The following is an 18,647-nucleotide window of genomic DNA, read 5'->3' on the forward strand; positions in this document are numbered from 1 at the left end:
CCCTCTCTTTCTAAAATGATCCGCCGAAATTGTTGCAACCCCTATTACTAGCCTGTTCAAACTCTCTTTCGTATCGTCTGAGATCCCCAAAGATTGGAAACCTGCCGCGGTCATCCCCCTCTTCAAAGGGGGAGACACTCTAGACCCAAACTGTTATAAACCTATATCCATCCTACCCTGCCTTTCTAAAATCTTCGAAAGCCAAGTTAACAAACAGATCACCGACCATTTCTAATCCCACCGTACCTTCTCCACTATGCAATCTGGTTTCTGAGCTGGTCATGGGTGCACCTCAGCCACGCTCAAGGTCCTAAATGATATCATAACCGCCATCGATAAAAGACAGTACTGTGCAGCCGTTTTCATCGACCTGGCCAAGGCTTTAGACTCTGTCAATCATCACATTCTTTTCGGCAGACTCAATAGCCTTGGCTTCTCAAATGACTGCCTCGCCTGGTTCACCAACTACTTCTCAAATAAAGTTCACTGTGTCAAATCGGAGGGCCTGTTGTCCGGACCTCTGGCAGTCTCTATGGGGGTGCCACAGGGTTCAATTCTCGGGCCGACCATTTTCTCTGTATATATCAATGATGTCACTCTTGCTGTTGGTGATTCTCTGATCCACCTCTACGCAGATGACACCATTCTGCATACATCTGGCCCTTCTTTGGACACTGTGTTAACAAACCTCCAAACGAGCTTCAATGCCATACAATACTCCTTCCGTGGCCTCCAACTGCATTTAAATGCTAGTAAAACTAAATGCATGCTCTTCAACCGATTTCTGCCTGCACCCGCCCGCCCGACTAGCATCACTACTCTGGACGGTTCTGACTTAGAATATGTGGACAACTACAAATACCTAAGTGTCTGGTTAGACTGTAAACTCTCCTTCCAGACTCACATTAAGCATCTCCAATCCAAAATTAAATCTAGAATTGGCTTCCTATTTTGCAACAAAGCCTCCTTCACTCATGCTGCCAAACATATTCTCGTAAAACTGATTATCCTACCGATCCTTGACTTCGGCGATGCCATTTACAAAATAGCCTCCAACACTCGACTCAGCAAACTGGATGTAGTCTATCACAGTGCCATCCATTTTGTCCATATACTGTATTACCCACCACTGCGCCCTATATGCTCTCGTTGGCTGGCCCTCACTACATATTCGTCGTCAAACCCACTGGCTTCAGGTCATCTATAAGTCTTTGCTAGGTAAACCCCGCTTTATCTCAGCTCACTGGTGACCATAGCAACACCCACCTGTAGCACACGCTCCAGCAGGTATATTTCACTGGTCATCCCCAAAGCCAACACTTCCTTTGGCCGCCTTATTATTATTTTGACGACATTGCTGTGAGAGACAAAAGTAAATGTATTGTTGTGTTAGAAAATGGTACAGGCGTGGCATGGAGATCAAAGGGAAAACCCCTACCAACTTGAAAGTTCACCTGAACAGCATCCACAAGAAGCATTCAAACAATTAAAGTAAAAAGACAAAGTGAGACAGCCACCAGCTAGCTGCACGTTGACAATGCAAACGGCAACCTCTTCCCGAGGACAACAGACTTTAGGAGTGTGCTTTAGACCTGGGTGAAAGTAGATACCATTTTTTTCCCGGTGTGGTATTTTGGTGTGTTACTATTTCCTTTTTTTATTTCCTTTCTTACTTTTTAACTCTGCATTATTGGGAAAGTGTTCATAAGTAAGCGTTTCACAGTAAAGTCTACACCTGTTGTATTCGCTGCATGTGACAAATAACATTTGAGTTGATGTTCCTATATGTGAAAATGTGTGAAAAAATGTATGGGCCTAACAGTAAAGCCATGTCATTTAACTGTAAAAATGTATGGGCCTAACAATAAAGCCATGTCATTTAACTGTAAAAATGTATGGGCCTAATAGTAAAGCCATGTCATTTAACTGTAAAAATGTATGGGCCTAACAATAAAGCCATGTCATTTAACTGTAAAAATGTATGGGCCTAATAGTAAAGCCATGTCATTTAACTGTAAAAATGTATGGGCCTAATAGTAAAGCCATGTCATTTAACTGTAAAAATGTATGGGCCTAATAGTAAAGCCATGTCATTTAACTGTAAAAATGTATGGGCCTAATAGTAAAGCCATGTCATTTAACTGTAAAAATGTATGGGCCTAACAGTAAAGCCATGTCATTTAACTGTAAAAATGTATGGGCCTAATAGTAAAGCCATGTCATTTAACTGTAAAAATGTATGGGCCTAACAGTAAAGCCATGTCATGTAACTGTAAAAATGTATGGGCCTAATAGTAAAGCCATGTCATTTAACTGTAAAAATGTATGGGCCTAATAGTAAAGCCATGTCATTTAACTGTAAAAATGTATGGGCCTAATAGTAAGGCCATGTCATTTAACTGTAAAAATGTATGGGCCTAACAGTAAAGCCATGTCATTTAACTGTAAAAATGTATGGGCCTAATAGTAAAGCCATGTCATTTAACTGTAAAAATGTATGGGCCTAATAGTAAAGCCATGTCATTTAACTGTAAAAATGTATGGGCCTAATAGTAAGGCCATGTCATTTAACTGTAAAAATGTATGGGTCTAATAGTAAAGCCATGTCATTTAACTGTAAAAATGTATTACCTTATAATGTGGCATGAACACAACCAGGCATGATGTTTTCATTGATTGTCAAACAAATCACTTCAAAAAGCAGGCTACCTGCGCACAGTCATCCACTCTTAAACAATTCCAGCATCTAAAACAGTGCACTTTGCACCTGTCATTTGATGAATGAAAAGGGGCATCTATTAAAACACCAAAAAGTGTAATGACATTCGTTGATTGTCATTAGGCAAACTTGTAACCTGAATAGATTGTTGTATGCACTGGTGTCCGCGCATGTTTCGGTCCCGACTAGTGATCTCTACTTTCTCAAAATGTTTGTGTTCCCCTCGAACCACACCGCATTTTGGTATACACCGCATTTTGGAGTTCATACCATCCGTTCTAAAGTCCATTCGCTCATTTCTCAAGCGGCTGCCAGGCGGTATAATAGCAGTTTTCTTTCAATCTTTGTTTTAATTATAGAGATAGGCTCATGTTTTACCGGTACAACGTACCGTCACTATCTCTTTTGCCAGTAGGCCTACACTGTACTGGACCGTACTGGCTTACTTCCCCCCTGGCTTTAAATGAGCAGAAACCTGTCTCATTCCAATGAGTATAAAAAAAGAGACAAAGCTTTGGTTCAGTTATTCATTGAGTCTGGCAAGTCCACGCATAGGCCACTTTCTGTTCCTAACACTGAAATTAAATTAAATAAAAGCAAAATATAAATGTTATTATCAAACTAAAACGGAATAAAAACTAGTAAATCAAGTCTGCAAACTAACTGAAACTAACCGAATTTCTAATAAAAGTTTTAAAAAATGTATTAAAAAAATAAAATAATTAAAAACCCAAAACTATAATACTCTTGCTGGCACATCAAACCATAATGAGTGCCACAAACACCCCACCTCCCACAACAGCAAACAACAACAACTATCTTTATTGGGAAAGGAAAAGGGGATGCATAGTCAGTTGCACAACTGAATGCCTTCATCTGAAATTTGTCTTCCGCATTTAATCTATAGGATTGCACCCTAAAACCGAAATAGGAAAACAAAGCAGAACAGCAACAGGATGTTGCCTAAAGTTAGAGTAATGTTCTTGTCTAACAACTCAATCTGCCTGACTCACTGCTCCTGTTGATAAGGAAAGGGAGAGAGATAGAGACAGTGAGACAGACAGTCAGACAGCCAGTCAGCCAGCCAGAGACCAGAATAGTCTGTTTATTTCCCCCTGTCTCCCTGGTAGCTAGCTCACCTCTGAGAGAGGGCACCAATCCCCCAGGGGAAATGCGTCACCCGTGGCCGATTGACAACCGAGACTCAAAATAGCCCTGCGGCAGAGAACCAATAGAACGGGTCGGGCTATTTATAGAACAACCAACGTGTTTATGGATGTTCAGACACCCCATTTAATGATCAGATGAAGATTACATTACCGTCTCCTATCATCATTGTCTCAGAGAGAGCTTAGTACACTTAGAGAGATAAGAGAGTAGAGGTTCTAAGGCCCCAACGTTGTTTGGAGTTCATCACCTTTAAAAGGGTTTTATATACAGTTGCTTGGAATTAGTCACAGACCTCATGCTCCCGTTTTCCTGTTTACGTCAGCTAATAGTCAGATACAATGCCGGACTCCCCATTAGAATGGTGGGTGGGTTGAGTAATGTACCTCTTGTCCATTTAAGACAGCATCTAACAGTTACACCACATTCCACTTCATGGAGAGTCCCTGAGGAGTGTTTCTCTGAGTGTTGAGGAGTTCACATGGTTTTAGCTCCAGGCAGTAGCCCGCTCAAAGTTCCCTGAGATTATCAGCAGATCATACCTCATGGGTTGCATGCTTACTATAAAACATGTACTTTTCATTGTCTTAAGAGCTTTGATATTGATTCATCATACACAAATACCATTGTTTGATATACATAGTTATTTCAGAGTGCAGTTGGTAAGGGACTTGCCATTCCCAAGCAAATGGCCTACCCTTTACTACAACAACCCCAACATAAAACCTCTGGACCATCAACTACAAACATGCTGATTCCCTTTGAATTGATCTTAATGCCGTTCCCCACAATCCACCAGGGTTTCCCACAAAGCGGATCCTGGCCGTGAACTAAGTGCTCTCCCACACCGATACAGACCAACTGATAACTTGGAGAAACAGCACGACAACAAGCTCAAATCGGCATTGATCCTGAGTCTTTTCTTTGCACTCCCGACTTGTCACTGGTGTCATTCATTGATACAGTAATTGATTCGCTCCCACTGTGCTGTCCCTTTCACTGCTACTACCCTGCTGATCCCCTGACAGGTGATTCATATCCTGGACAGGGAAATACAAGTGATTATATCTCAGAACTATCAGAAGTCCAGCTGAGACAAACAACATCATAGTAACTCTGTCTGGACTCACTGTCTGTTGAATATAAGCCTCTGATAGAATGGAATGTCATGTTAACGGCAGGCTTACTGAGATGAGTGCTAATCAATGAGCCTCATTATTTGCAGTGTTTCTGAGTGTTAGCATGTAGCCTAGCTGGTCTTCGGTTCGACACTGATTGCTAATGACAATAAATCCTCTCTTCAATAGCTTCACTAAATCAGCCTACCAGCGGACCTATGTCTATCCGTACTGTACATATCTGTCTGCTTCTCTACCAATCCCATCCATCTCTCTGCCTATCTATAACATTACTGTGGTTCCAGCAACATGGCTCCAGTAACGGACATACTAGGATTATACGAGTGACTCACCTGTAGATAGTGGCAGGGCCTGAGGTTGGGCTTGAGGTCTGTGGGTGTCATGGGTTTCTCCAGGTTGAGGGAAGACTTCCTGTAGGCCTCCTTGGCCTGGCTGACAGTCAGTGTTGACCAGGAGCTCCTCTTCATGAACTTCCCTTCAGGAGCCATGGCCACGCTCTCACACGCGGAACACTTCACATCGTTGTTGCTCTTGGAGGTCTTGAGCGACAGGTCCCCGTAGTGGCTGTGGACAGAGTCGGGGTAGCAGTGGCTGATGTGGTCCACCTGTTGGCGGGACATGATGCTGGGCGTCCGGTATGTACTGTCACTGTCCAGGTTATCGTCCGAGCTCCACCAGCCCGCCACCCCGGAGCGCTGCTTACCGCTGCTGTCTGATGACTTACGCTCTTTGCTCTTGCTGCGCTTGCTGTGTTTGTGGTGTCCATGGTGGTTGGGATGGTGGTGGTGGGAGCCTTCCCGGTGCGAGTCCCCCTTGGTGCCGTTCATCTTGGACGAGCCCTCCAGGGAGTGGGACTTGGTGAAGAGCTTCTGGACAGAGTGGACCAGGTGTCGGATCCTCCCGGGGCTCTCGTTGCGCTGCTCCGTGGTGGTGGTGTGCGTCTTCTGGTACTGCAGTGTGTGGAAGCCGTCGCGATGTAACGGAAGCTGCTTCTCAAACTGGTCCAGCAGGTTGGCTGGGATTCTGTTCATTTTACCGCTGCCGCCGTGCGACGAGCCACACTCATCTCGATCCCGTGATCCACCGCCACCACCTCCTCCGCCACCACCACTGTCCCGTGACACGCTGCTGTCGTGGTGGGAACTGTAATGCATCCTGGGAAAGGTGCTGCTGGAGATGGAGTGGTCTGTGTTGGCCATGGAGACGGAGACGGGCATTGCCATGCACTCAGAGTGGATGGAGCTATGGGGGGAGCAGCGGCGGTGCTCCATGGGACAGCTCTCTGTGGGGCTGAGGAGGTAAGAGGGGGTGCGAGAGTCATGGTGGTCCAGGGAGTGTTCGCAGTCGGCCAGGCCGCAGGTGTGAGCCGAGGTGATCTGGAGCTGGCTGGGCCGCCCGCCCGACAGAGCCTTCATGTTCCTGGGTGGAGGAGGGGAGTTGCTTTCTTCATCGAAGTGCTGAGAGGGAGACCATGAATACTGCTGGTCTGTGTGTGTGTGTGTGTGTGTGTGTGTGTGTGTGTGTGTGTTTGTGTGTGTGTGTTTGTGTGTGTGTGTGTGAGAGAGAGAGAGAGCAAGAGAGAGAGAGAGAGAAAGACACATTATCAAATAAGCTGCTTATCAAATGTCATTGTCACTACAGCAGCACATTGTCCTCAGTCACCCAGAACAACAAGGTGGAAAACGAGAAAGTATGATCACAAAATGGCACAGTCCCACAGAGCTCAGGCCTCTTATTCCCAACTCCCTCCCTCCCCTGTCTGTCTGTTGGTGCCAGGCTGCGAGGCGAGGGAAGGTGAGGGGGACAGGTAGGAGCTAGCATTGCCATTTATCCAATGCAAAGTGAAATAATAGCCTATCATTCTGGAGCGGCGATGTCATCCGTCAAAGCCCTGACGAGAGCGCTTTGAGGTGCATCAGTGGACGGGCAGTGTTTGGCCCCCACCGCGGCCGCATCACTAGATGAAAACCACATTCTCTTTGATCTGTCTCCAAAGGCGGACATCCCAGCCCACCTCGCTACCGCATTTAACTTAATCAGAGGAAAGCTTTTCTCTATTTAGACAACCCACCACCATTATTTCACTCTAATTGCACATGCCCTCCACTTGAATAAAACATAGACAAAAGGGTCACAAGACAAAGACCATAGAATACTAATGGAATAGCATCAGCGGACGCAAATTGACACAAAGTCTTATTTTCATCTTTCTTTAAAAAGGACTCTTCAGATGAACTGTTTGTTGAATTTCTGTCCAAGAACGCAAGTTCAGTGCATTGAATCAATAACAATGAAATGTTACACTACCCTGACTGAGTGTTATTAGAAATTAACAATACCTTCCTAAACTCATCACACACAGAAATGACAATCAGGCCAAATATAACAATGGAACAAAAGGTTCCTAGCCATAAAGTATTGTGTGTTTGGTCATAAAGAGTTAGACCGGCCATATTTCATTTATTTGACAGTAAACACCTGTACATATATTAAGAACAAAAGTATGCGTCTTCCAGGCAGCAATCCTCCAGTCATCTACACAGCCCATAAACTCCTGCACTTCCACTCAAACTGTGACCCCATAAAGTAAATGAGATACTATATTTCACGAGAAACCATAGAAATTGAAAGTCAAACAAACAGAAATCAGAGGCAGGGATGGATGCTAGTTTTTTATTGGAAGGGACACGTATGGAGGATTATATGAGAGAAGGGACCAAGCGGAATGCATAGGGTGATCTATGTCCAACAAGGGCCAGAGTTAACCAATACAGTACACTCTTAGAAAAAAGGGTTCAAAAAGGGTTCTTTGGCTGTCCCCATAGAATAACCCTTTTTTGGTTCCAGGTAGAACCCTTTTTGGTTCAAAGTAGAACCCTTCTTGGTTCCAGGTAGAACCCTTTTGGGTTCCATGTAGAACCCTCTGTGGAAAGGGTCCTACATGGAACCAAAAAAGGTTCTTTAAAGGGTTCTCCTATGGGGAAAGCCGAATAACCGTTTTAGGTTCTAGATGGAACCTTTTTATCCTAAGAGATGGAACCTTTTTGTCCATACTCTGTCATTTATATTCTATCATTCTATCATACTTTAACAGGAATTTACGGTCTTAATTCTTAGTCTGTGCTATTGGCGCCTGGAGCAAGACAAGGAGCTGTGAGACCAGCAGCCGTGCTGCTGTAAATATCCATCAGTATGAATGTAATGCATTCCTTATGTGGGACATGTTCCACTAGCCCTGGGTGAGCCTTGTCTACTTAACAGAACCATGCTAAATCTATCTAGTATAAGGAGCGCTAAAGGGAAACAGAAAGTGGATAAGTGAAACTCTGTAGTTGTGTAATTCAGAATCACACCGTTAAATAAAACTGAGAGAGGAAAATGTGAATGCCGTCAAAAAGAAAAACAACGTACTGCTACAGCAATGGCAACTCAGGTCTAACCTTCTCTCTGGGTTATGGCAGTTTGGTTAAACTCTGTGCGTTTCCTTCTACAGACAGAACGGAAAGGGGGATACCTAGTCAGTTGCACAACTGAATGCATTCAACCGAAATGTGTCTTCCGCAGCATTTAACCCAAAGCCTCTGAATCAGAGGGAGCAGTTGTTGGTGCTGCCTTGCTCAATAGCAGAATTTTAAAAAAAATCCTCCTTGCCAGGCCAGGGATTCAAACCAGCAAACTTTTGTTTACTGGCTCAGTGCTCTTAACCGCTAGGCTACCTGCCGTCCAGAGGATGACAACACGGCTACTGCTGTGTGAAATGATGCAGTGATGTCTGAAGTTGACTATTCCACAAAGAATCTCTGAGAGACAAGTTGAATAAATTATCCGCCGGCAGAGCTTTGGCATTCCCCAGGATTATACTCCATACAGTGACAGACTCATCCTCTGTCTCTCTCTCTCTCTCTCTCTCTCCTCTGCCAGTATAGAGATTTCCTGTTTCACATAATGGGAAAGAAAAGGAATAGAGCATTTTGAAAGCAACTCCTACGACATCTCTCTATGAGCAAGCATCCTTCCAGCAAGTGCTCTCCAAACAGGCGAGTATCTATGACATCTGCTTCTGCCTCGGTCTCAGAGGCTGAATGATGAATACTGCAGCAAAGATTGATGATTTAGAGAAGCTAGAATGCTATGAATTAAAATGGCCTATAGAATCTTAACGGTTTTAACAACTAAATTGGGTGTGCTAAGTCCTCAACCAGCTTAAACTACATCAGGAGACCACTTTTGAGGTCTGGGAAAAATGACGCTCAGATTTTTGGGTGTAGTTACCGTTTAATTCAACTGCCACCAGCCATAGACCGTTGTTTGGTTAGCGATGTTTCTGTAGTGCTTATGTGATTGCAGACTTTGCAAAACAAATGGCCACTAGATTGATGCAAATAATCATGATATCATTCTGTCAGGTAGACATAGGCTACTTTGTAGTTAACATTTCATTGAGAAGGTTTTGGGGAACTTTTCCATCTACCAGAAGACAGTTGTCATTACATTAGCATCAGTGCTAATGGCTACACAAAGTGGTAGCCAAACGCGCACCCCCAGACGGGGCATTCCTGTTCCGTTGCCTCTTCAGAAAGTTGATGGAAAATACGAATCACTGATGCATTTTGTTAATGTCTTATGATAGTATTAGGGCAAATGAATGCATTTTTGACCAAGTTCAATACATTTAGTTCATTTTCTACTGAATGTATTAAACTTGGTCGAAAATGAACAAAAAATATAAATGCAACATGCAAGTGTTGGTCCCATGTTTCATGAGCTGAAATAAAATATCTCAGAAATTGTTCATATGCAATTGCTGTGCACAAACTAGTTTACTTCCCTGTTAATGGGCATTTCTTCTTTGCCAAGATAATCCATCCACCTGACAGGTGTGGCATATCAAGAAGCTGATTAAACAGCTTGATCATTACACAGGTGCACCTTGTGCTGGGGACAATAAAAGGCACTCTAAAATGTGCATTTTTGTCAGACAACATAATGCCACAGATGTCTCAAGTTTTGAGAGAGCGTGTATTTGGCATGCTGACTGCAGGAATGTCCACCAGGGCTGTTGCCAGAGAATTTAATGTTAATTTCACTACCACAAGCTGCCTCCAACGTTGTTTTACGTCTCACAACCGCAGATCACGTGTATGGCATCGTGTGGGTGAGCAGTTTGCTGATGTCAACGTTGTGAACAGAGTGCCCCCTGGTGATGGTGGGGTTATGGTATGGGTAGGCATAAGCTACAGACAACGAACACAATTGCATTTTATCGATGGCAATTTGAATGCACAGAGATACCGTTACGAGATCCAGAGGCCCATTGTCGTGCCATTCATCCGCCGCCATCAACTCATGTTTCAGCATGATAATGCATTGTCCCATGTCGCAAGGATCTGTACACAATTCATGGAAGATGAAAATGTCCCTGTTCTTCCATGGCTTGCATACTCACCAGACATGTCACCCACTGAGCATGTTTGGGATGCTCTGGATCTACGTGTACAACAGCATGCTACAGTTCCTGCCAACATCCAGCAACTTTGCACAGCCATTGAAGAGGAGTGGGACAACATTCCACAGGTTACAATCAACATCCTGATCAACTCTATGCGAACAAGATCTGCCGCACTGCATGCGGCAAATGGTGGTCACACTAGATACTGACTGGTTTTCTGATCCACGCCCCTACTTTTTATTTTAAGGTAACTAGGCCTGTGTTTTGTAACTTCCCCAGGTCGTTGCTGTAAATGAGAATGTATTCTCAGTCAACTCACCTGGTTAAATAAATTATAAATAAAACTGAAAAAAACCCACTGATCATGTCTGGCTCAACACTTGGCACAGAGTGTCACGTCCTGGTCAGTATTAGGGTTAATTGTTATTGTAGTTTGGTCAGGACGTGGCAGAGGGTATTTGTTTTATGTGGTTCGGGGTGGTGTTTTGGTAAAAGGGCGTTTGATTTAGTATTTCCGGGTTTTTGGTTTATGGTCTATGTTTATGTATTTCTATGTGTAGTCTAGTGAGTGTGTTTCTATGGTTGGGTAATTGGGGTTGGGATTCTCAATTGAAGGCAGGTGTTTTCCCTTTGCCTTTGATTGAGAGTCCCATATATTAGGGTGTGTTTGTGTTTGTCATTTGTGGGAGATTGTTTCTTGTCTAGCATGTATGAGCCTGAGAAGACTGTCTATATCGTGAGTTCGTTTTGTTATTTTGTATGTTCATTTTGAGTTAATAAATGTTCAAAATGAGCCAACACAATTCTGCTGCATATTGGTCCTCCTTTTCCGACGATGATTTCGCCATATCGTCTGATGACGACGAAATCCAATATTTTCAACACTCCAAGAACACCCACCCCCCAAGTGCTGGAACTCTGACATGCAGGAGGCTAGAGAGAGAGAGTGTGTCAGTCATATATTAAGGGCTCCTGTCCAGTACGTAGCCGGCGCTGCGCAGAGAGTATGAATAAAGGTAGTTTTGCTCCTCTTATCACATTAGCATTTAAATAGCATTATATCTGCTCAGAGTAACTCTGACAGGCACATACCTCCGCTCGTTTAGACCGGAACAGGACTTGAAGTTAAAAACAGAATAATAAAGGAGAAGACTACAGAGCTAAAGGCCCACGACCTTCAGAATTGGCAGTATCAATTTACCTCAGTGTTACGTAACAATGGAGCAAATAAGGCTATACAGGGGAGCTAAGCATCAGAGTAGTACATCATCACCAATAAATACAATAAACATTGGCTTACAAAGGAGGCTTTAGGTTGAGAGCAATTGACAATAACAGGAGCAACCGCTAGCTGAGAAAAGAGAATCCTCCATGCTCTCCCATCTAATCGAAGAAAAGAAGCACCATTTCTAAGCAAAGCAAATCGATAGAGCAGCTTGATTATCCATCTCCCAAAGGTTAAACGCCCTCTCCCCAGAATGCTGGCCTTTCCTCACAAAATCAAAGGCGGGAAATTGTGTCCTTAACCCCCAGGGGGTAAGCGATGGTCCAGGCTATTAGATTGGAGTGTGAACCAATGGAAAGCTGCAGGGCCAGGGCAGAAGAGCAGTGGTGGCCAGAGACCTGATTCTCTACACTCTCCCCTCCCCTCTCTCAGATAGCCAGGATCCGACAGACCATCTCTGTCACTGACACGGCTCGACCATCCTCTCCAGCCCATCCCCACGCCCCATGCCAGCAAACATTATGGGGCTTTTCACAGGCGCAAAGAGAGAGAGAGAGAGAGGTCTGGAAAGTATCAAGAGGAGAGAGAGAGAGGAGAGAGCTAAAGACTTTGGGAGAATATGTGGGGGTTTCACTTAACATGCTGAGTCAGCGCGTCACAGATCATACGGATGCTATGTCTACTCTCTGAATGCAGTAAAGCCAGGGGGTATATATCAAAATGGCCGTTCTCACGCTGATCACTGGGATAATATATGGCCACTGTCACATGGACCACTGCTGCAGACATGACCGTGCTTTTCAAACAGAAACCCTTACTGAGGTTCTGCTATTTAATTAAGTTATCATTTATTGCTCTGATTTAAGATAACCCAATAGAGTGCTGAATATTAAAACATAGCAACTATGCATGACATATACAGTCATTTCCCACTGGCACACACTGGTTGAATCAATGTTGTTTCCACGTCATACAGTGATTCATACTTTAGCCAGGCTTTTTCTGCACACTGAGTCAATGCTCACTGAGGAATCCAAAGAGGTCCTACAAGTCAAGTGTTCCAAATTCAGACAGCTCTCCCCTCCTGCATTGTGCGGGAGTGTAAGTGGTGCTGAGTCATGGGGAGAGGAGAGAGAGAGAGACTATAGCTTTGCTGGGCGGGTGTTGCATTGTGTTGCCTGGATGAGATGGAGCCTGAGGCGCATCCTGTTGCTCGTCTCATTGTGGTGTGTTGGTCCACAGAGCTGGCAACTCCGTGAGGATGTGAGTGAAGACAGATAGCCAGCCAACTGCCTGCTGGGCCTGAACAGAGTGAGATGGAGCAATCAGAGCAGCACCCCACCATCTCTTGCTCTGCGTGAGGGTTAGCAGCACCGGGGCTAGAGCTAGATTAGACCAGATGTACACAGCTGCTACTGCTGCAGTGGGTTTGTCTAGTGGGAAGAGAGGAGCTGCATAACAGAACATCAATGAGTAGAGAGAGAGAGAGAGAGAGAGAGAGAGAGTGTGGGAAACTGAGGGTGTGTGAGAGAAAAAAAACAATGTGTGTGTGAGAGAGAGAGAGTGACGGAGAGAGAGAGCGACGGCGAGAGAGAGGAGGGAGAAAGAGAAGATCAAAATGAATGAGAGAGTGAGAGGCAAGAGCAATGATTATAGAACCCAACTGTAACCAAAGACAAAAGAAGATAACCTTTGTATAGCCAATGTGGCCCATAATCCAGTAGAACTCCAGAGTCAGGAGCCAAGGGCACTCTTACCTTATTTTCCTATAAGATTAAGTTAGCCAGATAAGCAGGGCAGCACAATGCTTTAATACTTATCGGTGGCTCAGTGAATTAGCAGCGTAATGATTGGAGACAGTGTCTTATCTGTGCTGTGCTCAGCGCATTGCGCTATGGAACTGTCCCTCTGTCTGTCAGTCAAGGGGAACAAAATCTCTGAAGTGACAGAATCAGCGTCCTCTTCAACTGCTCCTGGTACAGAATAGAGAATAGAGTCTCCATTTTGATATTATGACTAACACCGTGGAAACTGGTATATCTTAACGTAGCAAAACATAGGATAACATGAGGCAAGTTTCTGTCTCTGAGAGCCCACTTCAGGATCAGGAGGTCCAGCTGAACACTCCAAGATGTGACAGACAATTCAATCACAGCAACACCCCTGTTCACCTGATCCTCCACACCTCTCACACACACCAAATTGAAAATCCAGCTCTGTGATTCTTCTCTCTCTCTCTGTCTTCATCTCTCTCTCTCTCTCTCTATGTTTCTTTCCCTCTCCCTCTCCCCTTCTCTCACTTTCTGTCTCTCTCTCTGCTGGCAGCAGCACCAGCCCATAACACAGCGGGGGTGGGTGTAACGGTAATGACGTGAGAGACTGAGGTGATACAGGCAGTCAGGTTCCGATCCTTGTCTCCTTTTCAATGTGAACCAAAACATTAGAGGCACAAAATCAATCAGTGTGTTAAATCATTTGTTGTGATGTTAATTTGAGCTGCATCAGCTCTTGTGCTTATTATACCTGGTAGAATAGAGGCAATTGCCAGATATCTCATACAATTATGTTCTGTATCTAAGGCATAAGATGATAAAGAAAGCTCTACTTTTTTTCTCCCTTTGAAATTCAACACAGGGTTGGGTAGGTTACTTTCTAAATGCAATCTGTTACAGTTACTAGTTACCTGTCTAAAATGTTATCAGGTTCATAACTTTTGGATTACCCAAACTCAGTAACGTAATCTGATTACTTTCAGTTACTGGATTACTTTCCCCTTAATCACATTTTATTCATCACATGCTTCGTAACCAAACAGATGTAGACTAACAGTGAAATGCTTACTTATGGGCCCTTCCCAACAATGCAGAGAGAAAGAAAATAGAGAAATAATAGAAAAGTAAAACGCATAATAATAGAAGTAGTAATAGATACACAATGAGTACATTAGGTACCAGTACCGAGTCCATGTGCAGGAGTACAAGGTCATTGAGGTAGATATGCACATAGATATATATGTACATAGATAGATATGCACTAGTGGTTAAGAGCGTTGGGCCAGTAACAGAAAGATCGCTGGTTCGAATCCCCGAAATCCCTGAAAAATTTGCCGTTCTACCCATGAGCAAGGCAGTTAACCTCCTCTTAATCGAAGTGGACGTCGATTAAGGCATCCCCCTGCACCTCTCTGATTCAGAGGGGTTGGGTTAAATGTGGAAGACACATTTCAGTTGAATGAATTCAGTTGTGCCACTGACTAAGTATCCCCTTTCCCTTACATACATCTAGGAATAAAGTGACAGATAGTAAATAGTAGCAGCAGCGTACGTGATGAGTAAAAAAAGTTAGCACAAAAAGGGTCAATGCAAAGAGTATTTAGATAACTATTTAGCAGTTTTATGGATTGGAGGTTGAAGCTGTTCAGGGTCCTGTTGGTTCCAGACTTGCTGCATCGGTATCACTTTCTGTGAGGTAGCAGAGAAAACAGTCTATGACTTGGGTGGCTGGAGTCTGACAATTTTTAGGGCCTTGCTCTGACCACCTGGTATAGAGGACCTGGTTGGCAGGGAACTCGACCCCAATGATGTACTGGGCCCTACGCACTACCCTCTGTAGCGCCTTGCGGTCAGATGCCAAGCAGATGCCATACCAAGCGGTGACGCAGCCAGTCAAAATGCTTTCAATGTTGCAGCTGTATAACTTTTTGAGGATCTGAAGGCCCAAATTTTTTAGCCTCCTGAGGTGGAAGAGGCGTAGTCGTGACTTCTTCATGACTGTGTTGGTGTTTTGAACCATGATAGATCCTTAGTGATGTGGACACCGAGGAACTTGAAGCTCTCAACCTGCTCCACTACAGCCCCGTCGATGTTACTGGGGGTGTGCTCGGCTTTCCGTTTCCTGTAGTTCACAATCAGCTCCTTTGTCTTGCTGACGTCGAGGGAGCGGTTGTTGTCCTGGCACCACACTGCCAGGTCTTTGACCTCCTCCTTATAGGCTGTCTCATCGTCGTCTGTGATCAGGCCTACCACCGTTGTGTCGTCAGCAAACTTAATGATAGTGTTGGAGTTGTGCACGGCCATGCAGTGGTGAGTGAACAGGGAGTACAGGAGGGGACTAAGCACGTACCCCTGAGGGGCCCCCGTGTTGTGCCTTTTATCAATGCTGAATTTAATGTCATAGAGAAAACAAAAAGGTGCTACAATCTATTTCTTCACAAACATCCTTTCTGAATTTCAAATTAATCCAAGAAGTAATCAAATTTTTCAAAAGTATCTGTAAATTGATTACAATATGTTTGCTGGTAACGTAATTGGTTACAGTTATTTTTTTAAGCAGATTACATGTAACTTATTACATGTAATCAGTTACTCCCCAACCCTACAGGCACGCACACATACAGAATGAAAAGGTTGCTGTTGGCTCCAGGGGGAGATGGACACAAGCACATCTGACAGTAAAATGTAATTAGTTTAAGTGGGTGGCCCAGTGTTTTACTGGCTGTTTTAGAGGCAGTGAAATGAAAGGACTGCTATTGACCCTAGCCCTAGGAAAACTCACAACGCAGCACACAAAGGACTATTCACCACCACTGGACGACCAAAACTCTCACAACCAAAAATGGGACTTGATGAGAGTGTATTGATAACTTTAATAAGCTTTATGGAGTTACAAGGATCTACTGACTACAAGGATGTTACATGTCTTTATCACATAGAAAACATATTTATCAGTGTTCAATAACACCTGAAATATCGTATATTACTGAGAGAAAGAGTTGTTTGTTAGAGCTTCTAGAGGTAGTGTATCAGATAGGTACTCAGACTAGGCAGTCAGCATCTGATTAGGGCCCTTTCAATAGAACCACACACACAGCCTGTAGGCCTCTAGGCTCCATCTCTAGTCACTCACTCAAGCCACATGATTCAACTAATCATTCAGCTGATTTAGTTTCCCTCCCCAGGACATGCAGTGGTAATAGGATGAGAGGAGAGCTGGGAAACCTGGCATCACTCTGTCTCCTGAAGGACCGGACTGGATCTGACAAAAGTCTGCTTTGGTGCCAGGAGGTTTTCCTGACAGGTTTTTCATTTGTGTTTCATCTATGTTCTTCATGGAGTAAAACAGTATAAGACAGGTCAGTTGAGTCAGAATTCTGTCCTTTCCCACAAGAGACCATCAAAATGAACACAGACGGCTAGCTGCAATGTTCCTGTCACATAGGCAGAGGTGAAAGCAACAAATGTTTCATCCCGAGAATAAGCCATTTTTCTCCCAGGTAACCCGGTATTTCCCGCCAAAACTGGAAGTGTCATTCTAAAGCATATAAAGTACATGTCTGGATTAGAGCTTTGATTGGCAAGACAATTCAAGCCTAATGCAACCTGATCCTGATGAGACATACGTTAAAGATATTTTATGGTCACAAGCCCAAAAAAGCCCAAATGATTGTACCATTATCCATTACATAGCCTATGATATATATAAGCTACCGCACATTACGCCTGACAGAAAAACATAAAAGCCCATAGATGTAGCTATGCTCTCTTGGGTAAATCAATTAAACTAGCTCCAGTAGGCTAATCTTTTTGAGTGTGGAATGTATTACTGTACTGTATTGTATTCTGCTGTATTATATGGACTGGAATTACGGACCTCGTTCAAAACCACGAAGCTGGGGGGAGAACATGTAATGCTGGTTCAGGACATGCAGCCTACAATTATAGTGTATTTGATTTTAATTTGATTTCTATTTAGCATTTTATAATTAGTAGGATGATGCATATATCGGCTACCTTTTGAAATATTTCCCCTAATGTTGTACGACGTGCATCTTAGCACACCTTATTAGCCTCTTTCTGTTGGCGCTGTCACACCTTGATCTGTTTCACCTGTTCCTGTGATTGTCTCCACCCCCTCCAGGTGTCGCTTATTTTCCCCGGTGTATTTATCCCTGTGTTTCCTGTCTCTCTGTGCCAGTTTGTCTTGTATGTTTTGTCAAGTCAACCAGCGTGTTTTTCCCGTACTCCTTTTCTATTCTCTTTTGCTAGTCTTCCCTGCCTGACTCTGGACTACTTTCCCGCCTGCCTGATCATCCTGCCTGACCTGACCTTGATTCTGCCTGCCCTTCGGTACCTTTTGGACGCTGAACTGGTTTTGACCCTTTTTGCCTGTCCACGACCATTCTCTTGCCTTCCCCTATTGGATTAATAAATATTGTAAGACACCAACCATCTGCCTCCTGTGTCTGCACCTGGGTCTCGTCTTGTGTCATGATAGTTGCTTTATTCCTTTCCTCGCTTTCAACAGTTAAATGAAGTTCCCTTGTCCTCATTTTCATAATTGTAATGACATGCTTGAATAATATAGGACTAGATGAGATGCAGATGGCTATCGCTTCACAGTGACTGAATAATGAACTGCTATAGCCAACCGCCATCATGCATTCTCTCTTCTTTCAATCTCCCTGGGAGTTATATTGGCTGCTGTGTTTAACATTCAGCAAACAAGAGCTTGCATTCCTCTTTGAATAGTCCATTAGTAAAAGAAATGCTAATAAATCAAAAAATCTCCAGCAAGCTATTCCAGTCTAGCTTTTCTTGGGACAGCAACAGCTATGAAACATTTTTTTTTTAAGGAGAGAGGCCAGTGGAGCGCAGGTGCATATTGTGCAAGAGAGAGGCTATAACTTAGATCCTTATGCATAACCCATCATTCATTAGCTAAATATAAGGCTAATACCGCATTGCATTTATTACCTGAAAGAGGTAGGGTAGGACATCTAGACTGAATGAATGTTCCATATGCACATTAAGCTTTTCTCACACCTTTTGTGCACATTTGTTTACATCCCTGTCAGTGAGCATTTCTTTGCCAAGATAATCCACCCACCTGACAGGTGTGGCATATCAACAAGCTGATTAAAAAGCATGGTCATTCCACAGGTGCACCTTG

General features: G+C 43.8%; 1 protein-coding gene across 2 annotated transcripts in view; it reads right to left on the reverse strand.

Annotated features, from left to right (window-relative positions):
* Window positions 1–18,647, reverse strand: part of LOC115162474 (disks large-associated protein 2) — a 179,990-nt gene that overhangs the window by 44,411 nt on the left and 116,932 nt on the right. For both annotated transcript variants that reach the window (XM_029713806.1, XM_029713808.1), the window contains exon 2: window positions 5,358–6,511. In XM_029713806.1, the coding sequence (XP_029569666.1) occupies window positions 5,358–6,440 (1,083 nt within the window). In that variant the 5' untranslated portion in view covers window positions 6,441–6,511. The remainder of the gene's footprint in view (window positions 1–5,357; window positions 6,512–18,647) is intronic.

This window comes from Salmo trutta, chromosome 25 (assembly GCF_901001165.1).
Source record: "Salmo trutta chromosome 25, fSalTru1.1, whole genome shotgun sequence".
Lineage (NCBI taxonomy): Eukaryota > Metazoa > Chordata > Actinopteri > Salmoniformes > Salmonidae > Salmo > Salmo trutta.